Source organism: Melopsittacus undulatus, chromosome 8, assembly GCF_012275295.1.
Source record: "Melopsittacus undulatus isolate bMelUnd1 chromosome 8, bMelUnd1.mat.Z, whole genome shotgun sequence".
Classification (NCBI taxonomy): domain Eukaryota; kingdom Metazoa; phylum Chordata; class Aves; order Psittaciformes; family Psittaculidae; genus Melopsittacus; species Melopsittacus undulatus.
The window spans coordinates 56,765,094-56,791,906 of record NC_047534.1 but is presented as its reverse complement, the minus strand read 5'-3'; the positions used below and the strand labels follow the sequence as shown (position 1 = coordinate 56,791,906).

General features: G+C 52.1%; 2 protein-coding genes across 3 annotated transcripts; one reads left to right on the top strand and one right to left on the bottom strand.

The window, feature by feature from the left end:
* Positions 1 to 4,646: 4,646 nt before the first annotated feature.
* LOC101870128 (putative methyltransferase DDB_G0268948) lies at positions 4,647 to 10,381 on the bottom strand. Of its 2 annotated transcripts, none has more exons than XM_034065536.1 (7): positions 10,229 to 10,381; positions 7,992 to 8,113; positions 7,585 to 7,745; positions 7,120 to 7,333; positions 6,488 to 6,588; positions 5,669 to 5,806; positions 4,647 to 5,358 (listed from the first exon to the last, which is right to left on the bottom strand). In XM_034065536.1, exons 2-7 carry the CDS (start codon positions 8,100 to 8,102, stop codon positions 5,268 to 5,270), a joined length of 816 nt encoding a protein of 271 aa, XP_033921427.1. In that variant the 5' UTR covers positions 8,103 to 8,113; positions 10,229 to 10,381; the 3' UTR covers positions 4,647 to 5,267. The 2 variants fall into 2 exon arrangements, with proteins under 2 accessions (XP_033921427.1, XP_033921428.1); XM_034065537.1 differs by having other exon boundaries at positions 10,208 to 10,377.
* A 2,069-nt stretch (positions 10,382 to 12,450) lies between these two features.
* MREG (melanoregulin) lies at positions 12,451 to 25,589 on the top strand. Its single transcript, XM_034065539.1, has 5 exons — positions 12,451 to 12,545; positions 16,005 to 16,164; positions 22,426 to 22,516; positions 23,908 to 24,071; positions 24,286 to 25,589. The coding sequence occupies exons 1-5, from the start codon at positions 12,451 to 12,453 to the stop codon at positions 24,418 to 24,420; spliced, it is 645 nt and encodes a 214-aa protein (XP_033921430.1). The 3' UTR covers positions 24,421 to 25,589.
* The last annotated feature ends 1,224 nt before the right edge of the window (positions 25,590 to 26,813 follow it).

Sequence of the window (26,813 nt, the reverse complement as noted above, 5' to 3'; positions counted from 1 at the left end):
GCGCCACGCCCCGGCTTAGCCGGTGCTCGCCTTTTATAGAGACGGAGCGTGCGTCACCCCGTGACTCCGCCCACAACCAACATACCCCGCCCCCTAATTAGCCAGGCCCCGCCCCTCTCGGCGATGCCGCCCGGGTCCTATCGCCCGCCTGCTCCTCCCCTGACCGCGGCGTCCCCACAGCCCCATCATCCGCAGCCGCCACCCCCGTACCCATCCGAGCCTCTGATCTCTCCCTCCTGCTTCCTCCCGGGCACAACACGCGGAGCTTGGGGAAAGCTGCAGCCAAACCCCCACAACTCCAGCTCCACCCGGTTCCCACCGCACCGCTCCTCTCTTCCCGTTTAACCCCACCTGTGGCTCTCGGCAGCGGCTTCTCCCTTCCACCGGGACCCATCCGCGCCCCCCTCGTCAGCCAGAGCCCCACGGGGCCGCTTTTGGGCAATGACCCCCGTACGGAGCGCCCCGAGCAGCAAAGCAGGGGCAGCCGCATCCCCGGCACCGACGGCAGCCCCGAGGTTCACGTCTCCCGGCGGGGCTTTGTGTGCCCGGAGCTGGTGCCGCTGCAGCACGGAGCCGGCTGTGCATGGACAGCCTGGAAACGCGATCCCTGCCCCCAGGCAGGACCAGACCGGGCTCCATCTCCTAGGGGGTCTTGGGTGACCCAAACACCAGCTCTTTAAGTCCCAGTGTCCAGCCTCTGCCCCTCAGCCTAAGGTGCCAGGACAGAAAGCTGGTGCTGGGCATCAGCTACACATAGTGTCCTCCATAACACTGCCACCAACATGGGTATCCTCACTTACTGACATCAAAGTCCATCTGCATATAGTGTGTACACAGAGTGCACTGTCAGGTGCTCCAGAAAGCAGCTCCCAAAGTGCAAACATCCATCCCCAGATATGCATTGTCAGAAAGCTTGTGCTGGTTGTTAGAAGTGTTTAAAATCAAAGACAAACCACAGAATAAAGAGGCTTTTTTTCAGGGTAGGGTGAAAAGAGATTGTTTATTTTTGCAGACAGCAAAATTCAAGTTCAAATCTGGGCACTGCTCAGCAGGTACTGGTGGGAAGAAGGCACTTGATTACTTTGAACACCTTGGGATGACAGGGAGGCAGCTCCCAGTGGTTGGTGAGATGCTGGGGGGCACAATGCTCCTCTCAGCCAGGAGTTTGGGCACAGTAATGCACGAACAGGTTCTGGTGAAGATCGAAATGGAAGAAGGGAGCAAGTGGGATATGGTCCCTCTGTGACATTTAGCATAGGCAGAACCCCAAAGAGAGCATCTGCAGACAACTGTAGAAGGCAGCAAAGCCGCTCACCATCCTGTTGCTCCTGGGAAAGGGGAGCGTGCCATCAAGGGCCATGCAAAAGGAAAGCAAGTTGCTGAGCATTTGAATGTGTCATAAACTCACTCATTCCTCTCAGGACAGAAGTACCAAGAGAAGTAAAGAGATGGGATAATGTGGAAGAAGGTTTGCTAAAGAACAGGGGATGTTGTAGCCACAAAACTCCTCATAGGACACTGAGGGATACTGAGGGGTTTTGAGAACTAGAGATATCCATTTGTCCTGCCACACTGGAAGGGTTTCTTGCTTCTCTGATAAGCCCTCCTAGGATTACAGTATGTACACAAGTCATGGCTTGGTGTGTGTAAAGCTTTACAGAAGCACATCGTATGGCTCTGTGTCCTGCTTTGATCTTGGCTTTAATTAGCACCATAAATGTAAGATACACAACTTTTCATCAGGAAAATCACAAAGGAGCTCTGGATTTTGGCTAGAAAGGAGGACCCAGCAGCAGCTGTTCTGGGCCAACTCATTGTTGCTAGCAACCATACAGGGGGAAGAAATAAAACGGGATCTCAGGGGGTGTATAGTGCCGAGGGTGAGACGTGCATCCCTTCATTCAACATATCCACCTAATGAACCTGTCGAAGAAGCTGGGCTGAGAGAGGCTGTCATAGTCCTTCTCCCGGAAGATGGCTGCCCGGTCCCCAAGGCCAAGCTTCAGCAGGACATCCATGTCTACATCGCTCCCAAGAGCCACCACGGTGGGCATGACGTCTTGCTTCTTCATGGAGTTGATGGCCTCTTCCAGGTTCTTGCTTCCTGTGATGCCATCAGTGATGAAGACGAAGGAGAGCTCTGCATTGCGCCGTGCGAGTCGCTGCCCATCTCCTGGGCTGAGCACGATGTTGTTGATGGCGTGTATGATGGCTGACCCGATGTTGGAGGAGGAGTCCAGGTACTTGATCTGTGCCAGGGCGTTGGAGATTTCCGTCAGGTTGTAGGTCAATGGGAAGACCACGTTCTGGTCCCTCTCACTGCCGTACTGCAGCAGTGCGACCCGGGCGTTCATGTTGTCACTGTTGCTGTTGGCCAATGTAAGCTGTCGGGCTACGTCCTCCACAAAGCGATGGGCCCTGTGGAAGTTCTGCTCCCCAATCCTTTCAGAGCCGTCCAGCAAGAAGACAACATCAACGGGGCGCTGTGTGCACTGGGCCACTGCAAGCTCTGCAGGAGAAAGAAGACAAGAGTTGGGAGCACAAAGCCTACAGGCTAAGGTTGAGGCTTGCCTTGGCCAGTTTGGGCTTGGAGATGCCTCCATGCAGCTTTGGCCAGCCCCGCTCTGCTGCCAAAGCCTGTCTTTGCAGCTGGTAATGCAGGCTTTCCTGTGATGCCCTCAGCTTCTGGGCACTAGGTCTTAATGAACGTTAATTCTGGGGCCTCTGACAGACCTCCATGATATTAGACAGGTCTGTGCATCTCAGTCCCTGAGTTACATCCACCTTCATACAGCAATTCCCATCTGTGAGAGGAACATCTAGAGATAAATGGCAGCACTGTCTGCAAACCTCTTGGTTACTTCTTGGGTGGTTTACCTTCAGAGGTCCTCTTCACACACAGATTTGGAGGGTGAAAATCATTTCTATACCTTTCACCCAGATTAGTTTAACCAGGAATCACTAATTCCAGAAGAGCTCATAAAGGTTGGGTTATATGGCTGAAAACAAGACTATCTTTGTCAGTGTGCCTGGTCATATCAAAGCTGCTTTTGCAATATATAACAGATGCGTGGTTGAGTGAACCACAGGGGACCATTATTGTTCTGTCACTCAGAACAGAACCTGTCCACAAAGCTGGCATGTGGGCATATGAATAGATACAGTGCATGAACTCAGAAAAAGAAGAAGAAAACAGAGTCAGCTATAAGGGACCATTATTTCATCCCTTTGCAGTAGTTGTGTGTATTGCATTTAGTGTTCCTCTGCATGCCTGCTTCTCCAAGAAACACTTCCCTAATGGAATGCCTCAGACAAGAAATTCCGGGACATGGGAAGTTGTGGGTGCAAGAAGGAAAGTGAAACCGGGCACGGCCGCAGGCAGGGGAGGCAATGCCCGTGACTCATCGGCTGCTGCTGCTGCCCGCATGGAACAGCCTTGGCACACGTCACCTGCAGGAGCAGGTGAGGGGAGCCCAGATCACTGCTTCCTGACCCTTCTGGAGCTTGTCTGGGATGAACTGGTCCTGCTGAAGTCTTCAGGCTTGGAAAGGAAGAGAGAAAGAACCAGAAATGCTGTCCCCAAAAGACACCTTAAGAAATACCCCCTGGGAACGTGCAGGAGCCCATGGCCACGTGCTGAGGCAGGAGACGGACATGGGGCGGCCTCCACTTGGCACCATCTCTGGATCTGTACCCACCAGCCCAGTGGGTCAGTGCCACCACAGTGCTGCTGGCCCCACTGTGCACCCCAGAACCCTTCACTGCCCCTTGGTGCCGTGGGGCTGGCTTGTGCCACGCTGTGTGTCCCTGCTGCTGATGCAATCCCTGGTGTCACATCACTGCGGTCACCTCCTGCATCACCCTGGGGCTGTGCTGAGCATCCCGCAGTGCTGGGGAGGGCAGGGCTTGTAGCTCCAGAGCTGTTCAGTGAGGACATTGGAAAGAGAGGAAAACCTGTTCAATCCAGAGAGAAAACCCCAAAGAGCAGTTTGTGCCCAGAGCCCTTGTGCTGCCACGGGAGGCACATGGGGTGTCCCTGGTATGGGATTCACCCCACCAGGACAGAGCTGGGGCTCCCTGCAGGCATCCCCACAGCCGTGTCCTGGGCAGGAGGAGACCTTTGCTCCTCAGCCTGTGCAAGCTGAGCCACAGCCGCTGAGCCCAGTGCTGACAGAGCCGGGCTCAGGCACCCTCAGCCAGGCCGAGGGGCTCAGACCCTGCAGCCACGGCAGGACCATACCTGAGAGCCCCGAACCGCACTCAAACACCTGCAGCCCCACGAGCCTCCTCCGGGAGCGCTCGGAGGCAGGAGCAGAGGGATCGGCTCTGCCTTTCTTACCCACGCACCGAGGTGGAACCAGGAGAGGCCACAACCTTCCCATGGCATCAGGCAGCGTTCCTGCCAAGTGCAGGAGTTACAGGAAAGGGAAGATCCCAGCAGAGGCTGTGACGGGACTGACAATACCCCGAAGGCAAACAGGAGGGCACCTGTGCCTTGCTGTGCCCAGCGGTGAACCCACTCTCCTCTATCTGCCCCACCACACAACACAGCCTCTAACCTTCCCTTTGCACACCAATGGGCTGCTGGCCCTGTGGCAACAAGCACAAAGGGTCCTGAGTGTGCTGTGGGCAAGAAAGCTGCTGAGGGCTGGAGCAGCCATGCTGGGCAAGCCCGGGGCAGAGGAGCTGCTGCTACACCCGCACCAGCCAGAGCACCAGGGATGGGCACACAGGGGGTGAGAACAGCCCCTTTCCTGCACATCCTTAAGGGGCAGCACACAGCTCCCAGCTGAGCCTGGGCATGGGAAGGGCAAACAGCCCTTTCTACCTACAGCCCATGTGCCCCATGGTACAGCCAGGGCCTAGGGAAGCAGTGTGACCATGGAGTGCAGTCATTCCCATGGCAGCAGGTGCTCTGCAGCCTCTTACACACGAGGAACCACAGCAGCTTGTTCTCAGCTGGTTTTATTCCAGCTCTGTCACAAGTGCAGAAGTTTCTCAGCTGTTCCTGTGATTCTCATCCGCACGTGCAGCCCAAGCACCAGTCTGGAACAGGACCCTGCCCATGCAGCCCTGGGAGACTTCAGGACCAAGCTGGACAGGAGCCCAAGAGCTGCCATAAGCCCTTGTCTGCTTCCCACAGATCCAAACCTTAAACCCCCAGATTAATCTTCCCAAGGAATAAGAGTGGCACCAAGTGGGCTATTAGGAGATAACCCACTGTTGCCTTCCTTCCTTGCAGCACAGCTCAGGGGACAGGCTTCCTCTCACTGTGCCTTGCATCCCAGCACACAGACGTGCCTCACCCAGAGCTCCACTGGGGTCTCACGAGAAGAAACTCCCATCACCTCCAGCATCCTGAAATAAAGCAGAAGAAGAGTCTCATTCTGCTCAGCCATCTCCCACCTGACATAGTGTGACACCCACAGCCAGAGATGAACCAGACTGGTTTGTGCTGGAAGGGACCTTAAACCTTACCCAGCTCCAACCCCTGCCACAGGCAGGGACCCCTTCCACTGGAGCAGCTGCTCCAAGCCCCTGTGTCCAACCTGGCCTTGAGCACTGCCAGGGATGGGGCAGCCACAGCCTCTCTGGGCACCCTGTGCCAGCGCCTTAGCACCCTCACAGGGAACAGCTTCTGCCTCAGAGCATCTCAGAGGTTTCTCACCTCTTTTCTGCCTCTTGGAGAAGGGATTTCGCGGCTTCAGGGTCACTCTTCATAAAGGTTTGATATGGAGAAGATGACTCCAGGTAACCCACCACACCAGCGACAGTCATGGGGATGGTATCAAAGATATCGGTAATTCTGGGACACATGGGGGAGAAAGCAGCACTGGCAAGTTACATCTTAGAGGCAGGGGAGCAAGGACAACAGACTGACAAGGTGGTGAATATCTGATACCATGAAATACCAACAGATGGAAACAACATCCAGCTGTGGCATTTGGTAGGTCAGAAGCTCCAACTGATGCACTACTAGAGCAGAGATGGTCATTAGGACCATCTAACATAGTCTGTGACCTGATCAGCCCTTTCAACACAGGCCTATTCCCCTCCAGGAGCCAGGACACCAACACGTCTGCACCACCACTGCCAACATGTCCTTTATGCTGCAGAGTCAGCCCCTGCCCCAGGCCCTGGTGGGAAGGGGGCACTGGATCCCTGCAATTCTTGTCAGGTTCTTTCACTCACTGCATTGTTCCCCTTCCTCCATGAAGTGATCAGCCCAGACCCTCAGATTACCATAACTCACCATAAAGAAACCCCTAACCCCGTTCTCCTTGAGCAGGAAGGGCTCTTGCACCCCTCGGACCTCACACGCTGGCCAGCACAGACCCACATCCAATGCAGCAGAAGTGGAAGTGCAGCCACAGTGCATGTGCTGGAAGCTCTGGCAAACCCAGTTCTGACCGAACTGGTGGCAGGGAGAGGAGCGGAGATGCCACCTCCACGCACTGCTGGTGCTGCACCGAGGGGTTCTGCTCACCTCTGCTTGTCTGGGAATGGCAAAGCCTCAAAGATCTCCTTGTAGTCCTCCAAGACAAGTTTTATCCTGTGATGGGAGTGTTTTAAAAGCAGGTCCCAGAACTGTAAAGGCAGTGCATTAGAAACCAACCACAGCCCTGCTGGAAGCTCTCAGCCTCACCTGCCCCTAGATCTGATGCACTCATAAACATTTTCTTAAACACTCCTGGCATTAAAATACACCAAAATCTTTCTTAGCATCAAGAACTTGAGAATACTCTTTTATTATAGAGATAAGGGTCCTGTCCTGCTCCCTGTGCTGCTGTTACTCATAGTGGGAAGTCTCCTTTTATCAAGTTATTAAAACACTCTCTGTCAAGGAAGCATCACTAAAAAACCCTCTTTCTTTATTTCCCATTCTTTCACCTGTGAACAGAGCAAACGAGGTCTCTGACAATACCAGCCCCCCCATCTGCTCTGCAGCCCTTCTCTCCACATCAGTCTGCTCCATTAACCCCAATGCCCTCTCTTCCTCATCCACCCACCCTGCCATATCCCCCAAGCCCCCTGCTTTCCTCTCTGCCTCCAAGTACTACACCCTTCCCCTCTCCCGACCAGGAGGGAAGCCCTCAGGTTTGGATGTCACCACCTCACCTCCCTGAAGCCCTGGGTCAGGTTTTCAGAGCACTCCCCATAGCGCAGCCTCATGTCCAGGGTGTAGGTGCTGATGGCCACGCATCCCCCCGGTCTGACCACGCGCTGCACCTCCCTCATGAACCCATCAGTATCAAACCAATGTGCAGCGGTGAATGAAGTCAGGAGGTCCACAGAGGCATCCTTGAACGGCAGCTCCTCTGCAGGGCACACACTGGAAGGGGAAGGGAAAGGGCAGTGTCTAATATGGGGATTAGAGAGTAGCACATTAAGTCAGTGGGTATTTCTTGGAGTAGATGATGGTCACTTGGGATGCAAGACCCTGGCTACTCAAAGGGTAGGATAACGCCTGCTCACACCAGGAATTCCATCAAACAGGATTGTCCTTGGTGCCAGCTGATAACAGTGACACTCACAGAACTCCACCTCCACATGGGGACCTGAACTTGCTGCCCCGACACTCACAGGTAGGATACATTGGGCATGGAGAGGCCCTCCTTGGCCTCCTGGATCTGTGCTTTGCTGATGTCCATTCCCACCACCTTTTTGAAGTGCTCTGCAAGGAAGCGGGTGCCTTGTCCAGACCCACAGCCAACATCCAGCACCAGCTCAGCAGCAGTTATCCTCTGTGGGGAGAAGCAGATGCATCTCAGCAAACCATCACCCTATTTTAGTGCTCTCACTCCATTTCTTCTCCCAGCATTCACACAGGAACACCCATTGAAAAGGCTCTTCTATGCCCACATCTTGCATTAAGCCCTACTGATGTATCCTTCCCACTGTCACCAACCAAAGTGACACTCATTGAGGCATATGCCACCACCCCACCAAATGCCACCACCCCATTCTCAGCCTGGCCATACCCCATGTACCTTCTCCTGCAGGTAGGTGAGAATGGTTCTCTGCAGCTCTTTGCCCGGTGCAAACCTGTACTTCTGGTAGATGGCTGCGTGTCCCCTGGCCTCGAACATCTGGGTGGCCATGCTGGGGTGACCTGTGTGGGGGGAGGCAGCCAGTGGGGTTTGTCACCATAGGATCCAACAGCACCTAACTGTGAGCTGGAGTCCCAGCTGCTGGCAGGGAACCAGGGAGGACTTTGCCCATGAGGCTGCAGGCAGAGTGTGAACACACTCTCCAGGCATCCCTCCCACAAGTATGAGCCAATCCCAAAGCAAACCAGTGCCAACAAGGGAAAGCCTTCTGGGTTTTTAAACCCTTCCTCTCCTTTGCTCTCCCCATCCACCTGGGTGTCTCCGGAAGTAAATCACCTGGATTCTCTGTGGAATTCGGGGGTACTGAGCAGAGCATCAGGAAAAACCTGACCACGGAAAAGCTTGTTTTGTTTCTAAAGGAAATCCATGTTTTATTGTTAGCAACACAATCACAGCAGCTCCACCCTGCACCTCCTGACCCATGCAGCATGCCTTTTGCCCCTTGCTGCCCCACAAGTGTCCAAAGTGACTTAAATACAGACTCACCCCCCAGGCAGGTGAGCCTGGCCTCACTGCAGGACCCCTCAGGCTTCCCATCACACCAGCCCCACATACACAGCACCATCTGCTCAGCATTCAGAGCTGCTTTCACAGGTACAGCACATGGATCCCTTGCTCACACAATTTACCCTCACTCCAGGTCTATTGTGATAAACACATCAGTGTATTGGCTTTTGCAAATCATAGGTGTGGTTATGTGGATATAACTATACAAGTTTACAGTAACAAAAACAAAGCTCCATAAAGACACAAGATGAGCAAAACGGAGTCATATAGTAGAAGAATCTGTAAAGGTAAAGAGAAGGGGGGGGGGGTTGCATGCTTGATAGAAGAAAAGCTAATGCCTGTAAAATATAAAGTACTTTTTAGCTTAACTTAGATTGTAGAAAGAGAACAATGTTTATGTTGTTAGCCTGTGGGATTTAGTGGCCCCACTAAATGTGAGTTAACTGTTTCACACTGGTCCTCTAAAGTATCTTTAGTTGTAAAGAACAATGTTTGTGTTGTAAGTCTGTGGTGAGATAACAAGATTTAGTGACCCCACTAAACATGAATGAGTTGTTTCACACCATCCTTGTACTTATCAGTTAGTTCAGAGACAGAGCCTCCCAAACACCTGCTCCCTTGGGATGCTCCTTGTCTGCCTGTCCTGCTGTAATTGTGCAGGAAGGTCACACTGTTGTAAATCTGTGTTAGTTACCACAATGATTACAGATCTGGCTGGTGTTAGCGAGTTGTGTGATTACTGGGGCGTCCAACTGTGCCAAAGGTGAAAAGTACACTGTGAGGAAGACTGCTTACTTCATCCTGAAGACCCTTACTCACATGAGGAAGACGCCTTACTTCACCCTCCAGACCCCTGCCCACAATCATTGAAGAGCAGTGCGCAGACACCAAGAGGAGGAGACTTATGATACTGAATTACTGGACTTAGTTATAATGTTCCCTGCCTATAAGCAGGAATTATGAATATGGATGTGACTCATGGAATTGTGAAAGTATATAAACCTGTAACAAATACTGATCATTCCTGCCTCTGGCTACAGTCACACGCCCAGCGCTGTTTGCTTTTGCTTTATTGACTTTGTCCCTCAATAAAACCTTGTTACCTTGTTCAGAGGAGTGAATTGGTATTTCACACTGTAAACCCCACTGGACAGGCTCCCACAAGCCCCTGATGGGCTTGACGATCTTAAAGGTCCTTCCCCACCTAGCTGATTCTATAGCACGTTGCTATTCACACATCACACTGTACCAGAAGGCTCCTGGCCATATGGCTACACCTCAGTATTGTGAGGACAGAGCCCAGGAGCCTCCCTGCAGCTTGCCCAGCACCTGCCCCTCTCACACGCTCACAGCAGCACGGATGCACCGACAGAGGGACACAACTATCACCATCAGGCAGTAAAGGGTTACTGCATGTCACGGTGCAAGGCGTTGAACTGCTCCCAGCACCAGCCCTGCCATCCCCTTGTGGGAGGGGAGCCCTGGGGGCACCTCCATGCGCTCACAGCAGCCCTGTCCCCCCCGCACCCCCTGTGCCCCGCTCCGTGCGGATCCAACCCTCCTCTTACCGGCCCCAACCCTCCTCTTACCGACCCCAACCCTCCTCTTACCGGCCCCATCCGCAGCAGCTCCCGGCTCGCTCTGGGGCAAGGACCGGAAGGCAGCGCCCAGCACCCTCCGGGATGCGGCCGCGCAGGAGCCTGCGCGGTTCTTGCGCCGGTGATGCGCTGCGGGCAGCAGGGGCAGCGCAGGACCCACACGGTGCGGGCAGCGTAGAGCTGCGCTCACAGCGTGCTGGGGACCAGCACGGAGCAGAGCCTTGTATGGCACCTACACCGACTCCGGAACACACAGCTGGGATGTCAGGACTGGGCAAAGCCCTTCCGCTGGTCTGGGGCAGGATTTTAACCCCTTGCATGCCATAGGAATGCGCATTCCATACAGCATGAAGCCAGCATGGCCCTGGCTCGCTGGAAGCGCGTTGCCTTCAGTGTGTATTCTGCACAGCACTGAATCCATGCTCAGTAACACAAACGTTAAACCCTTCCTAATGTAAAGAGGAATCAGTGAAACTCCCCCCGGGACTGCAGATGGAGGCTGCCTTGAAGCAGTTTGCAGCATCAGCTGAAGTTACTGGGCTTGTGCCCTGAGTACTTCATCTGGGTCATCTGCTTTTGATTGTACCTGGGGTGTCTGTATGTATGTGTGTGTGTATCTGCACCAAGGGAACACAACACAAGCAACACACCCCCCATGCTTTCACAACCGTGTCCTGCAGCATCTGGCAAGAGCTCAGCCTCTCTGGGGTTTAGATGTTCCCAGTTTGCCTGTACCATGCAGAGAGCAGGGCTGCACACAGGGATGATGTCCTGGGCTTCCATCACCTGCCCTCTTTCTATCTCTGAGGTCCCCATAGCACAGGCTGCTCCCATGGGCAATGTACAGATGAGTCCTAACTGATGATCCTGCCAGGGATGGGGCAGTCACAGCTTCTCTGGGCAGCCTTGTCAGAACCCCCTTCCTTGTTCTGGGGAGAGCTGCTCTGTTGTACCCAGAGCAGAGCTGTGGCTCTGGAGCAGGCCTGGCTCTGTAGTTGTGCCCATGCCATCACCAGCAGTTAACTTCACAGCAGAACCTCCCCTCATTTCACCTGCACAGCTCTTAACCAGCTTCTTTTCCTGCAGCTACGAAACACGTGTGGCAAAACTCATGAACTCCTTTAATTAATTACCCCATTCTCAAATGGAAAACAAATCCTCATTTCTTTTCTCCATGACTGTATTTCAAGACACCACAGCCCTGAGCACTTCTGTTTTCTACCTGGGAAGCCTTAAAACTGAGTTTTCTCTTTCCCCTAAAGATGTGCCATTCATCCTTCCTCCCTGCAATGAAGTCAATGTCACACTCACCTCCAGGTTTCATGGCTCCTATGGCTCTTCCCATAGGATCCAGTGTCCCAGCCGACTGCTACATCCTTTCCAAGGCAGTTGGCACCCTGGCTGGTTGTTCTCATGCCTGAGCACACCAAATGTTGGAGATGGAATGAATTCTGCCTCCTCCCTTAGCTCACCCTGCTGTAAACCCTTCCCCACAGCACGTGGGGCAGCTGAGAGCAAAGCCCCAGCACTGGGATCTTCCAGGAGCAATAACAAACAAGTCTTTCTCCCATAATTTCACCTTTTGATTAAGGAAGATGGGAAGACCGATTGTGTGGTGATGAATGAAATGGAAGCTAGAAGTCACTTGAGGATTCCTGGCAGAGCATGTGAGATGTTCCATGCCTCTTGCAGGGACCGGATGCTCCTGCATGCTCCTGGCCTTGAGCACTGCCAGGGATGGGGCAGCCACAGCTTCTCTGGGCACCCTGTGCCAGTGCCTCAGCACCCTCACAGGGAACAGCTTCTGCCTAAGAGCTCAGCTCAGTCTCCCCTGTTCTGGCAGGTTCAAGCCCTTCCCCTTGGCCTGTCCCTACATCCCTTGTCCCAAGCCCCTCTCCAGGTTTCCTGCAGCCCTTTTAGGCACTGGAGCTGCTCTCAGCTCTCCCCTTCTCTTGTCCAGGCTGCCCCAGCCCAGCTCTCTCAGCCTGGCTCCAGAGCAGAGCTGCTCCAGCCCTGCAGCATCGCCATGGCCCCGCTCCATCAGCTCCACCGCTGCCCCATGACAGCCACATGAGGCCCCATGAACACAATGCAGCGCTGCCCGACGGCTGCGGGACGGAGCAGAACGGGTCTGGTCCTGAGCGCACCGCCCAGAGCAGCCACGGGGCGGGGATGGACGCGGGGCGGAGCCGGGCTGGAGGCCGGAGCAGCGGGGGGGGCCCTGGGCTGTGCCGATGGGGCTGCGGGGCTGGCTGTGTGCTCTGTGCGGCTGCGGCTGCTGCGGAGGGGAGGCGGCCGACAAGGAGAAGGAGAAGGAGCCGTTGCTGAGGTGAGAACCCTCGGGTGCTGCCCCTGCGACAGATGGGGCTGAGCCCCATCCCTGTCCCGTCGGTGCTCCCCATGGGGATGGAGATGGGGATGAGATGGGGATCGGATGGGGATGGGGATGGAGCCGGTGCCCGGTCCGCAGCCACGCGTGAGCCGCTCTGCTCCCCCCGGCCACCAGCCCTGTCCTCCCGCTGAGACCGCCCCAGTGGGTTTAGAGCCGTTGCTGTCCCCGGTTGTCCATCCCCGGGCTCACAGGGGGGTTCTGCCGTTGGTACCAAACCGCTCTCGGTTCTCTTTCCACCCGGGTTGGCTCCAACAGGGGCCGGGTTCTTTCTGACACCTCGTGGAACAACGCGTGCCAGGGCTTGGAGCAGCTGCTCCAGGGGAAGGGGTCCCTGCCCGTGGCAGGGGTTGGAGATGGAGGAGCTTTAAGGTCTCTCCCAACCCAAATCATCCCGTGATTCTATGCTAAGTTTTAGCGGGTGAACCAAGGGCAGCATCTCTGATGTTTCCTGTGTGCTTTTCACCATAGGAACCGTTCAGCTTTTGTCTTTCTGTGGTGGGGTTTCAATAGAGGAGGCTGAGGCACTGAACAAAAAAGGGGTCCCCATCATTATGTTGGGGGTCAGGTCCCTCTGCTGGGCAGAGCTCTGTTCCCAGGCGGGGGATGCTGAAAAGCAGATGACAACACACTGCTGGAGCCGGCTGTGTATGACAGCAACACGCATGTTGTGTCCTATAGAACAGCTTTTCCTCCTGCTGTCAGTCGCATCTGTCTTGTGCACAGAGCTGTGAGGTTGCACGGGAAGGGGGGTTGTGTTTAAAGATGAAGCCCCGAGTCATGGAGGAGAGCTGCGAGCTGTGCAAGCACACAAAGGAGGGTTGCACATTGCAAAACATCTGTGTGTGGGGATTGCAGCACCTCTCCTTCCTTCCAGCTGCCAGATGGGGTCCTGGCCACTGCAAGAGCCCGCAGTGGGATCCCTGGGATGGGGCAGGGACTGTGTCATCAGCGGGGCAGGGGCATTTCAGGAAGGAGGGTGGGATGCTCCTGCTGTGGCCTACATAGGAGTCAGGTAATACCAGAGCTGGCAGCAGTGTTTGCAATGTCCTGATCTCGTGCTGTTAGAGCCGTTCCCTAAATACTAACCAGATAATCCCGAGCATGGGGCTTCCAGTGCAGGAAATTGGCAATTAACCTAAGGCGAGCAGAATAATTAATCTAACAGCCTAATCACTGCCTTGTCCCTCTTCAGGAGGCTTTGGGCTTTGATTTCAAGGCAGGGATCTTGCCAAAGCACAGTTGCTGTGGTGTTGGTTTTATTGCAGCATTGTTTAAAAGGAGGGACTTGCTCGAGATTTCAGGTCCTTTAGCTGAGTTTCAGGTTCTGGGGAGCTGGTGTTGCTACCGCAGAGCTTACTTTATGACTTTTCACCTTATTTTCCCCCAATGGACCGGTTGCTGCCTTATAAATCCAATATGTCAAAGCATAAAGCAGTGAGGAGGATGTAATCTGTGTAGGATGAGGTGCATATTTACCTGGGTGTATACAACCTGTGAGGCCAGTGAGAACAGCCAGCACCCTGTGTGGAGATGGGCATGGACCATAGTGTGGGGCTGGGACAAAGCCAGCGAGCTGGGCTGCTGCAGGGAAGCATCCAGCCTGCCTGTCTGCCTCTTGATGCACAGAAGTGGAATCTGGCTCCGATGGTGTCCTTGGGATGAAATAAAGTGAGAATTTGGACTCCAGAACAAGTTAAATCTAAGCTGGAAGTCCCTTGGAGCACAAATGCATTGATGAAGCTTTGGTGCCCACCATTTGCTGGATAAAACCCAGTGTGAAACGGTCTGGGTCCCCTCTGGTCCCACAGGAGCATGCCAAGCAGGCTGCTGTTTGTGTGCTCCTGGTTTTGATCCCATTTCTTCATTTGAGATGTTCCTTGGAAGTCCAGCACACTCAGGTGTTCCCTGTCTGCAGGGCTCCTTGTGCTTGTATGGGTTTGCTGACTCCTGGGCACTGCCTGTACCCCTGACAGGCTGCTGGGTGCTCTGGAAATAGAGGCACATTGGGAAGTGCCTTGCAAGCTGTGGGAGTGCCTCATAGAAGCTAAGGCTTGTTGGTGTTACTGTTGAAGGTAACCAGATGTTATGGGTACCCTAAGCCACTGGGTGGGAGGAAGCCTGTTGAAGCAGGATGGGACCGGACACATGCTGAGAGCACATCTGGCTCCTGGGAGATGCCTTCCAGGCTGGGATCCTGTCTGCTCCACCTCTTGGCTTGAGAAAACCCATGCTGGCTCCAGCGTAGGAAGGGTTGAGTTATGCCATCCACACCTTCTAAGTTACTTTTGTTCGCTTGCCTTAATGAGAGATTATAAAAGATTATCTTTTCCCTTATTACCTGTTGCTCAGGTTTTGGGTTTGTTAAGTCTAATTAAGCTTCCTGCAGGAATGCTGATGTGAAGGGCTTCTTCTATCTTATCTATGTGCTCAAGCTCATCTTAGCATCTTTTTTATGGCTTGGCATCATGGTTAAGCACCCACAGTGTTATCTGATGTTTTGCTGGTTGGGTTCCTTGTGAAATGAATGAGATTTGGATAGCAAATGGAGTAAACAGTGGGAATAACAGAGGTGAGCAGGGATTGCCACAGGATGGGTGGTGAGACCATTGGGTAAGGCTGAAAATACTTCTCTGTGTTGTTCTGCTCAAGTGTTTGGACATCTTGATCAGAAACATGGAAATCCTCTGCTAAAAGATGTCCCAGCAGAATGCATAGAACCACAGAATGGTTTGGGGTGGAAGGGACCTTAAGGATCATCCAGTTCCAACCACCAAATTCAATAATCCTGTAAAGAAAAATGCACACCCCAATAGCAACATAAAGCCATAAAGTCAACAGAACTGCCACCAGTGCAGAGGAGGTTTCCCTCGGTGGGGACAGGGGTCTGTCTGCTTTGCTGACCCCTCAGGCCAGAATCCACATGCAGGCTGTGCCCATTCCCATCCCAGATAAAGATGTACCTCTCCAGTAGGAGCTGCTGGGGTGCTGAGCACCTGCAGGGATTGCCTGCTTGTTTTGGTAGGGTTTGGGCTGCTGGGAACCTGCAGGGTCACACAGAACATGGTGGTGGATGTGGGACCTCTGAGAGCACCCACTGCAGTCCCTGCTCAAGCAGCATCAGCTGGAGCAGGTTGCTCAGGGCTGTGTTGGGTTTAAGTGTGTTCAAGGACTGCACAACCTCTCTGGGCACCCTCAGGATTCACCCACCATACTAATGAGTAAACAGCATTTCCTGTATTTCAATGTGTGTCCTCCCATGGGCAGCACTAAGAAGGGTCTGTCTGTCCCCTTTGCTCTCTCCCAGCAGATCCTTGCACACAGGCAAGTACTCAATGGGGAGGTAAAGGGATGATGCTGAAGTACCTAACGCTGCCTCGTCTCTCCCCTTCTCTGCAGTAACAACAACCCCTACGCCTCCTTCGGAGCCACACTGGCCCGGGATGAGGAGCAGAACCTGTGGAGCACCCCACATGACGTGACCCACACGGAGGCAGATGATGACCGGGTTCTGTACAACATGATTGTGGTCAGGAACCAGCTGGACAAGGACTCAGAGGTGAGTGGTGCCATTCCTCGCACTCAGTTTCACCAAGGCTCCCTGCTTTCATCAGATGCTTTGCAAGTGCCTTTAAGCACCCGTTAAGCTGCTCTAAACACCCCAAAGTCCCCACTGTGGCTCACACAGACATGAGGTCCTCCCATCTGCCCCATCACCCTCCAGATTTTACCCTATATCTGGTGTGGATGCATCTGTGGATGTCATCCCTGGGAAGCTGGGATGCACAATGCCCTGCAAGCACCTCTACACCACCACCACCACCACACGTGTATGGGTAGCACTGGGATCCCCAGCTCAGTTTTCCAGCTTCACAGGCTGCTTCTTTGTGTCCAGCATTCCCCTGGGTTGGCCTTTCACTGGTCAGACTGGTGTTAGCCCTGCCTGCAGTGGTGGTCACCGGCAATGGCAGCGCCTGGAACCAAGCTGCTGCTCCATTGACACGTCAGGTTAAAGATGTTTCTGATGGGTTGTACAGCAATTACTGAGAAGCAGAGAACTGGCACAGCTCTTAGTGCAGAAGGGGAAAATCATCCCTGTTACATAAAGGCTGTTTTGCAGCCCTGATTTCCTTCACTAAAGCACTTGGATGCAAAGCAGATTTCAGTGGCCTGATTAGGATCAGACTGTAGCAAATAGTGATGCATTTCCCCCTCTCTGATTGCTTCTAAGACCTCAAAATGCTTGCAGCAAAGCCTGGAGGCTTCCCATTTAATTTCAACATGATTCCATTCCATCCAAGAGACTGCAAGACTGTAACTTCCTCCTGTTGTAGTCCCCTCTAAACCAGAAGTTAGCTCAGCTTTCACAGGAGCCTTAAGCTCCAGAGGTAAAGCTGAGATCAAAATTACAGTATTTGTAACTGGAAAGGAGACAATGCCATCCCTGTATACAGCTGACCAGAATCCCCATCTGATGTGTTTGTTTCAGGGGCTTTTGGTGGGGTTTGAATACATATTGATATTAGAATAGATGGTTTTGTTACATTTTAATGGCTGCATGTAACCTCTGCAGTTATAACTGAAGATATTCTCTTCCTCCCCACTGCTCTGTTCTCTACCTTGTGATTGCCTTCAAGAAGACAGGGAGTGTCATCCACCCCAAACTGGCTGAAGGAAACAAGGATGTCTCTGTTTTAGGGGCCAATCCTTGGTTGTTGCAGAGCTGGGTGTACTTAGGCAGTGCTGAAGCTCCTGATTCCAGCCCTTTCAAGTGCCTTTTAGCTTGGTTTAGGGCTCATGATGGGGCAGGCCTCCTACAGGCTATTATTACTGATAAAACAGTATCACAAACGGATGGGCTGCTGAAGGATGGCTCCCCAGGCAGAGGAAAGTGGTGTGTCAGCCCTGCAGAGGACAGCATCTGTTGTATGTGAGCAGGAGAGGGCTCCTGCACCTGCCTGTCCTAACCCCAGTGTGCCTGCCTGTCCTAACCCCTTGTCCTAACCCCAGTGTGCCTGCCTGTCCTAACCCCTTGTCCTAACCCCAGTGGGCCTGCCTGTCCTAACACCAAGGCTTTCTCCTGCATTCAGTGTATCAGTAAGGTTCTTAGGGGGTCTGAGCAGTCACCATTCCTGACAGTGAAAAAGGAAAGCACAAAGAGCACGCGGCTTCCTCTCCACAACAGATACGAGATCACATACCCTGAGGTCTTTATGCAATGCAGTTAATAAAAAAGCCTAACGTGTACAACATTGAAGAAAGCCAGTGCTTGATGTGCTTTACTTAAATGATGGCACAGTGCTCTTTGCAGCTGGTCATTGCCTCTCTCTTTTACAGCCAGGTAAACTGAGGCAGGATGTATAAGCCCAGGAAGCTGCTGCAGTTTCCAGCTGCAGCTCCTTCTGTGTGGCAGCACAGGGAGGGACTTGGCCAGGAAAGCCAACATTCCTGTGTTCAGCCTCGGTGCCAAGGTCTCTCCTTACTGCTGGCAAGCACTTTAAAAGTAGGCCAGATTGCATTGCCCTCCCCTCCTAATGGGACTTCAGCCCTGGGAGAGAGCAAAGAAACTCTAATTGCAAAGGAGCACTGGGCTGTGAAAGCCATAATCTGCTTTGGGAGCTGCTCTGCTCCCAGAGCCCCCAGGGAGAGCGTGTGGGTACTGGGGACAGGGGAGGGAGGTTTGTGTGTGCAGTGCACCAGCATTACGAAACCATAGATCCTCTTTTGCTCTTGGTTAAAAGCAGAACTATTGCCTCTATTGCTGCTCCTTCACTTAAAGAACCTCCGGTGTGCTGTGCACTGAGGCTGTGCTTTGCCATTCCACACCTTTGTCATAGCTGTTTTCTGGCACAGGACTTGGGAAGGGTCCCAGGATGGATCTGCCCTGGCCTGGGCATCATTGTGCTGTGGACTGCAGTAAATGAATAAACCAAACCATGCATTCCAAGGGCCAGGCGCTCTGACACCGAATGCACCCTGTTATCATCTGTGGTGGGGCTGTCAGCAACCTGCAGCATTGGTGTCCTCCTTTGGGGTCAGTTCCTTACCCCCACCGTGGGGCTGGACTGGCTGCCAAACCCACTGTGCAGTAGGTAGATGAGGCAAGGTTCACTTGGAGCCTCCTCAAGGCAGAAGGACTGAGTGACTTCCAGCTTCACATTTCTCTCTGCTTGAGGCCGATGAGTGTCACATCCTTAAACACACTTTTGGATGCAAAAGAGAAGAGTATGTGCAGAGAAAACCAGAAAAGCCATAGCTGAAGGGCTGGCTGAAGGGGGGTGGTAAGGCTGATGCAGCCTTTGGAGATCAAAGCTGTTGTCAAAGCTTTTGAAGGCTGGGGTCAACACTTGAGATATGGAAAACATGCTCCTGTTCTGCAGCGTTGTTGAACCTGGTGTGATGTAAAAACCCCATAGCTGGAGGTGAGCTGAGGACTGTCTAGGAAAACCGGATGCTCCTGAAGATACTACATATATGTATATACGGGTGAAGTCCTCTGATGGGGTGCATGGCATCACCCAGCTGTGGGCAGAGAGCCTGAGCTGTTGCACTAATACTGGTTTCAGAGAAGGAGCCAGGTTTTGGGCAGCTGCACCATGATGATGGTGATACCTGCAGGTGATACCTGCACCATGGGGCTGTGAACAGAAACTAAAGGTAGGGTTTTGCATTATAACCAAGGGAAAAACACTGTTCTTATGGCTTGTAAATGCAGCTGACATGGCCCCTTTTACTGCTTCCTCCTGCTCTCCTACTGGCTTCTTGTTTTAAACAGGTTGCAGAGAAGGTTGGTATTGCAACATGCTGTTGCTGGGGCATGCTGGGTTTGGGTGCCGATGGGTTTGTCCAGGGCTGGGGATGCCAGAGCCCAGAACTGACCCTCTTAACCTGTATGGCTTTCTTAAACTGAACCCAGTTTAAGCTTTTTTGAAGCTGCAAAGTCACTTGATGGTTCATTGTGTGAGTGTGGATTAGAGTTTGGATTTGCTCAGGTACTTCCAGTGGAGCACAGCACACAGCAGCATCCCTGGATGCAGCGCGGTACCTTCCTGCACTGATAGTTCAGTTCTTCCCTGACAGCTCTGTTTTGACCTCATTTCCAAAGTAACAGAATGGTGACACAATTACTTTCAAAGGAATAAAGGAAATGTTTCTGACAGAAGATTGCTTTGGCAACATGAAGAAAGCTCTGTACTAACTGGAAAACTTCCCTATGATCAGGGATGAGAAGTTGGACTGTTTCCTTGGCACACATTTTCCCAGAGCTCTGAGTTATGCACCAGCCTGGCTTGTGTTTTGTGCCCAGCATTTCCTCCCTCCCATTTGGCATTTGCAGGTTTGGTGTATCACACTACAGGAAGTGTTCCAGGTCAGTATCTGAAGGGCTGAGCACACAGAGAAGACAGCAGGTGGAGTTCCCCTGCTGCTCCTGCGATGCTCTTGACCCATGCACAAAGGATTTTGTCAACCAGGGCCAGTAACTGCAACCTGCTTTGGTTTCCTGTGGTTAATTCATATTTGGGGCAAAGGGGTATTTATTTCTTCAAGGATTGATTTTGAATGGGATGTCCCAGACCCATAGAAACACCAAGGATGTTGGTGCACAGCATGCGGTGCACACATGCAGCCGAAGTCTCTGATGTTGCCCATCCTACATGCGGGCACGACAAGCTTTGCTCTTCCTCTGCTGTGTTGTTAAAGGGGGATGCTTGGCAGAATAATTTTGGGGTGGAAAGATTCCCTCATTAGAGTAACCCAGAGAACAGCCTCCTGCCCACAGTGTTTAGGATGCTCTGCCACAAGAAACTGGCTGGGAAGACTCAGGGTAGCTGATGCTGATGGAGAACAGGGCATGAGTCCCTCTGAGAGCTCAGCCCATCAGTGCCCAGCCTCATCCTCATGATCTCTGCTGTTAATCCAGAGGAAATCAGGAGCAGCTTCCCTGCACACTAATCACAATGGCCATCTGGATTGATTGTCTGTGTTAAAGCACTTGTTTATCTCTGCAGGAGGGCAGAGACATGCCGCTTATACCCCCACCAGCGTGCCCAGACTGGTTTGCTCTCCTTTCTGCTTATACCATGGGGTCAGGAGCAGGCTGAGATGTCTCTGAGGGATCCTGCCAGCAGGGACCATCGTGCAGCCCTTTTAATCTGGTTTTAAACCTTTCAAGTCTGCAATAAACTCCCCACAAAGCTTGAATACAGCACAGCCCCATTCTCCTTTCCACTGCGAGGAGCTGGGTTCCAAGCTGGTGCCACAAGAGAGCAGGGTCTGGTCCCTGCCTTTCTCTAGCTGCTAAAAGCTCCAGGGCCAGGAGCTGTAACCTACTGTGGCTTCCTGGGGTTAATTCAGAATAGGGAAAACATGTGTTTTTAATTCCAGGATTGGTTTGGATGCAATGCTGGGATGTCCTTGCCTGCGTTCTCTCTGCTCTATGGGAAGATGAGCAGTACAGAGTGAACGGAGCTGTTTCCCCTCTCTCCTGACCTGAATTCACCAGTGACTTAACCCCACCGGCTGCTTCTCCCAAAGTCTAATCTCCAACTCTTCATCAGATCAGTTCCTTAAGGCACCAGTATCAGAAAACCAGTGGGATTTCTAGCATACATCCAGCTTCCTGGGTATTGTTTAACCCCTTTGAACCCAGCATGACACGTGGGAAAATCCCAGGCAGACAGCACGGATTAATGCCTGTGTATTCTACAAGAGTCCAGCTCTGTAATCTGTGGCTGAGAAATGGGATTAATTAAGGTTATTAGTGCAGGGGAATTAGCTGAGCGATGTTATGACCTGCTGTTGGGATGCTTCTGGGAATGCATCCTTTGCAGTGTGGGCATTGATTAAACTCAGCCAGTAAAGTACTCCTGGTTTTCCTGCAGAATACATGGATTTCCACAGGGACGCATACTTATAGAGTGGAATCATAGAATAGTTTGAGTTGGAAGGGACCTTCAGATGTGTTCAATTGTGCTGGTATAGTTCAGTAAATAACCTTAAACCCTTCCCTTTTAGACAGTGACCCTTTATGCAGATATATCGTAGAATTGTAGAACAGTTTGGGTTGGAAGGGACCATAAAGATCACCTTGTTCCATCTCCTGCCACAGGCAGGGACACCTCACACTAGACCAGGCTGCTCCAAGCCCCATCCAGCCTGGCCTTGAACACTGCCAGGGGATTTACAGTTTGAGGTCAAGTGCAAGGATTTAAGCTGTAGAGCTGGATGAGGCATTAGCTGCAGGAACTAGCAGCCACTAACAATTATTATGTCAAATGACTCCAGCTCAGTCCTCAACCATCCGTGTGCATCCCTCTTCTCTGGTATTTAAAACAGATACCCCAGCCTTTAAGGAAAAATAAGTCTATTTTCTTCTTGTTTTCTCATCCTTTTGAACCCCTGCCTACTCCAGTTAAATGCCAAACAGAGGGCTGAGCCACTCTATGTGTGACCATGCTGAGAGCAGTAACTTTTAGTTTCCCATGGGCTATCATCAGCTGTAAGAAAATGTGCCATGCCAACTGAACTGCAGGGGTATGGAAATAAGGTGTTGCAATATAGTGATGTGTGGTTGTGGTTTCTCAAGCTGTAGAGCCTGAATAAGGTACTTTCACAAGCTCAGGGTTTGATACTAGCTGGCGTGTCAAGGTTTGGGGTAAAGGGCTTTGGCCCAAATACCTTCATCAACCTTCATACCAGTCCCTCTGTGCCAACATGGACAGTTCTGCTCTGGATCTGTTCCTAAAAGCTGGAATCCCTAGAAAAGCAGCAGGAACCTCCCCACATGTGAATGACTGTCTCTTATCCCCTTACTTTGCAGGAATGGCAAAAGCTCAACTATGATATTTATACCTTACGGCAGACCCGAAAAGAAGTGAGAAGCAGGTGGAAACACATTCTGGAGGATTTGGGTAAGCCAGGGGACAAAATGATGTGATTTCTGTGGTACCGGTGAGGGTTCAGAATGGGAATAGCTCCACAGAATTAGGCTGGTAGAAGAGAGCCATAGGCAAACAGAACAAGGTTGCTGAGCACTGCCATCAGGTAGCCCACATAGCAGCTGAGAGCCTGTGGAGATCCTCCAGAGCTCAGGCATGGCTGGGAGGAGATGGGGCCACTGTGGCCCATCAGAAAGCCCATAAACCATGATCAGTGGGGAAGCCTTTCAAGCCTGTAGTAGGATGCAGAGTCATCTGCTTCAAGCTTCCTTCAAGCAGGGACACCTGAGAGCTCACGTGAGCTCCAAACAAGAATGAATATAGCTTTGAACACAGGTAAGTCTTACTCTCTTCCTTAGCCCATGCCAGCTGATCAGAGCTAAACCACCCACTCTGTTTACTCCTATTTGAAACATCCCTACACCAAATGAAATGACTCAACAGGGGCCCTCCTACCTTTGGAATGTGTCCTAGCTGCAAACTGTGGACTGCACCCACCAGTCCTGTGTGCTGAGCTGCTGCTCCTCTGTGTGGGACCCGGTTTCTCACATACATACATAGCATGTGACACTCAGGCCAAGGACATGTCCATACTGGTACATCAGCTTGGGGACTTGCATCATGCTCTGGAGGAGGTTGGCAGCTAAAGAGAGAAGGATGTGGGAACTGAGCACACTTGGGCTGTTCAAGGGTGTTATCACTGGGAGACAGAGATGGGTATCTCAGCTGCTCCTGCCCTACCTGCTGTTCTGGGTGGGAGGACCATGATGAGTTCATGACTAGGTATCAGCATTCACCTTCACCCAGGTGCTCAGGTAACCGGTACAGAGCAAACACGGGAAGGTCACTTGACACCCTTGCATCTGTTACTGCACGGTGATGTGGCTCTCCCACATCTCCCTCATGTCTGCAATGGCTCTGGAGCTGTTTTGCAAGGCTGGGGATCATTTTGCCTGAGCACAGCTAAGTGCAACCAGATGTGAGACCTGCTATCTTTTGTTATCTAGAGCTGTGCTTTAATCCTAAGACCACCGCTCTTTCCCCATAGGTGTTTTCAGGTGAGACATACCACCCTGGAGCTGAACAAAGAGTTAATGGTACCCATTACACTGAAAGATCCCTGCATTGATTTTCCTCCTTTCCTTCCTTGGATACCCTTCCTATGAGGGATGCTGACTGCTACAGGAAACATTACCCAGGCATTCTTTACAGACACAGCTTGCCTGGGGAAATGCTAGTTTGTTTTAGCAGCAGGGAATGCAGCAGCCCACGGTGGAGGGCAGGAAGGAGCCTTGCAAGAGCCTGGAGGGCTCAGGGATGACCCTGCTCCCTGTTTGACTCATTTCTGTAACATCCTTCCCCAGGTTTCCAGAAAGAAGCAGACTCCCTCTTGTCAGTGACCAAGCTCAGCATCATCAGTGACTCTCAGAACATGGGCAAAGCCAGGGACATCTTGTTAAAGCTCTCTGAAGAGACAAACATCTTCCCAACCAGCTGGGAGCTTTCCGAGCGCTACCTCTTTGTGGTGGTGAGTAGCTCTGAGCATGCCTTCCTCTGAGCATGCCTTCCTCTGAGCATGCCTTCCTCTGAGCATGCCTTCCTCTGAGCATGCCTTCCTCCGAGCATGCCTTCCTCTGAGCATGCCTTCCTCCCGCTGCTCCATCCCTGCAGGTGAGCTCACATGGAGGGAAGCAGGCAGGTGAACTGCACGTAGTGACTGTGAACCCCTGTTGCTTTGCCAGGACCGGCTCATAGCCCTGGATGCTGCAGATGAGTTCTTCAGGATGGCCAGCATGGTGTATCCGAAGAGACCCAGCGGGGAGAGAGTGGATGATAGCCTGAAGGCCCCGCAGTGCACCTCTGTTGTGATGCCCTGAGGATCCTGCCTTGCTGGCACAAGATGGGTAGTGGGTTCTTCCCTTCTGGGACCAGGCTCCTCTGATGAGGGGTTGGCACAAGCAGTGCTGCTCCTTGTTTTCCTGCAGAGAAGCAAGGGGCTGGCCGGAGCTCAGTGAGGAGGTCAGTGAGCTGTGCCCCACTGGGAGGGCACAGGAAGGCGGATGCTGGCCCCAAGGTCCTCCCAAGCAGAAGGGAGCAGGAACTGCTGTAGTGTAGCCCTGACAGGAGACTGCTAGCAGAGTAGCGTATGCAATAGGCACAAGGAGAACCTGCCACACCAGGTGATGCTACCAGTAGCTGCAGAAGTTGAGATGCCTGTAGTTGGAAGCACTGCAAGGAGACCCACGTTTCCACATCCATTGGTACCTGCCACTGTCCCCTCCTTTGGCCCTGCTAGCCAGGATGATGAGAGAGGGAGGAAAAGTACTGCAGTCTGCAGCTCCATGATGTGCGCTGCTCCTCTTCCTCATCCCCAGCCCATGGCACCCACACCATGCGATTCCCAGCGGATTCAGCAAAGAGGAGCCACACTCTCCAGGAGAAGAGTTAATGCCCTGGCAATGCCTTGGAGCAGTGTTACAGTTGGGTGCTCTACCCCAAGCCGTTAGTGGTTTGGAGGTGTTTGTGTTGGGGCTGCTCAGCCTGACAGCTTAAAAGCAGGTATATTTGAGGAAGGTGCCAAGGTCAGAGCTGCTGTGTTGTCCTCAGATTGGCTGCCCAACATCTTCATTCACTGCTGAGAGTTTTGATCTGAATTACATAAAACCTCACTGTAAAGCTGCGTGTTCTCTCAGAGTACATGGTCCCTGCTGTTAATGAGGGTTTTTAATGAGTATCCTTTATACCTTGTGGTTTGTCTGATAATGAGCAATAATTTTAACACACTGGATTTGATCCTTGTAAAAACAAGTGGAAGTTCTTCAGTGATGAACACACGTGCTGCTAATTGCCCAGCTGGAAACGCTGGTTACACAGGACCTCCCAAGATAGCAAACCAGAGCTTGTTTGTTTATACCTACAGTGTTTGGAATATATATAAATGTATTTATGAATTGCTTCTGTTTGTCTGTCTTGCTGGGAAGCATTTCTGTCAACTCAGGACACAGTGAAAACCAAGCTCAATAAACAAGACACATTACAAAACTAATGTTTCTGACTCTGCAGCCCTGTTCGGGCAGCACCATTCATACTGACAGCATAGCAAAGGAGTTGGGCTATTTGCAGAGCACACTGCACACTTCCAAGCACCTGTTGACTTGCAAGAGCAGGGTTGTTTGCCAGCCTAAGACCAAATGTCCTTGTAGGAGATGAGGGGGAGTGAATTTCATTGCAGTGGGGTTTGGGTGTGCTGCTCACGGTGATTTTCTCCTTCTTTTTCACTAGTTCATTTGTACTTTGGAAAACCTCCTGTTTTTACAGGAAATAAACATCAGTGTGTGACAGCTCAGCTGCTGGAGAGCAGAGATGCAGCAGTGTGAGGAGCACAGTGCCATAGCATGTGGAGCACGGTGCCATAGCATTTTGTTGTGGTAACTTAATAGGACAGGAACTGCCTAAAAAGGGCAATAATTAGGAGGTCTGGATGAGTTTAGGTACTGAAGCAGGCCCTGTAGTAGGGGGATGGTGGAGTTTCAGAGCACAGCCACAAGGAGGAGCAGGAATCCACAGCAGCATGGAATCAGAGCTGCTCACTGCTGTGCAGCAGGGAGGAGTCACCAGGCTCAGGAGCTTGTGCATCACATTGAGCACCGATCCCAAGGTGAGCAGAAAAGCCTGTCAGTGGCAGCACTCAGGTAAGGCTGCTCATGGGGTAAGCAGCGAATACTGCAGAACAGCCTTTGGGGAAGTAGAAGGATGCAAACATGCTAAAAACAAATCTGCAATTTGAACATTTACAGAAACCATCAGAAATGGTTTTCATAGAGGTCCAAGCTCAAGTCTGTCACTCTGTCATCTCATAGGAAACCCTCTGTCTTTCATGCACTTGAGGCAGAAGCCCCATAAGCTGTATTTCAGTCAGCAAAACACAGAATAATTTGCCTTTTCTAATATGCATAGAAGTGACCAGGGAGGCACACATCTTACACTTCAGGTTAGCTCAGATTTGGGCCTCCTCATGCACCAGGAGAAGGAAATGCAGCTCCGTTTGTCTCCAAGTGAGCCTTTGGCTGTGTGTCAGGGACCAGCAGTAGAGGATGCTTCACCCGAAGCCCAGAGATGGAACACACATGAGGTTCAGATACTGCCCAGTTGCCTATTGGTACTGATATGGTGTTTAAATGCTGTACTTAGGCTCTACAGAGCAAAAGTTACCTATGTCTGTACAGCAGATATGATGGGACCCTCCTGTTTAATGGCAAGAACAGAGATG

Bases quoted from the DNA above. Each gene is read 5' to 3' on its own strand.
- LOC101870128 (XM_034065536.1), bottom strand. From the start codon at position 8,102: ATGGCCACCCAGATGTTCGAGGCCAGGGGACACGCAGCCATCTACCAG. The intron at 5,807-6,487 runs GTGAGCAGAACC...CATGTGTCCCAG, and splicing joins CCATTCCCAGACAAGCAGAG to AATTACCGATATCTTTGATA. The intron at 5,359-5,668 runs GTGAGAAACCTC...GCTTTATTTCAG, and splicing joins CTCCAAGAGGCAGAAAAGAG to GATGCTGGAGGTGATGGGAG.
- MREG (XM_034065539.1), top strand. From the start codon at position 12,451: ATGGGGCTGCGGGGCTGGCTGTGTGCTCTGTGCGGCTGCGGCTGCTGC. The intron at 22,517-23,907 runs GTAAGCCAGGGG...ATCCTTCCCCAG, and splicing joins ACACATTCTGGAGGATTTGG to GTTTCCAGAAAGAAGCAGAC. The intron at 24,072-24,285 runs GTGAGTAGCTCT...TTGCTTTGCCAG, and splicing joins AGCGCTACCTCTTTGTGGTG to GACCGGCTCATAGCCCTGGA.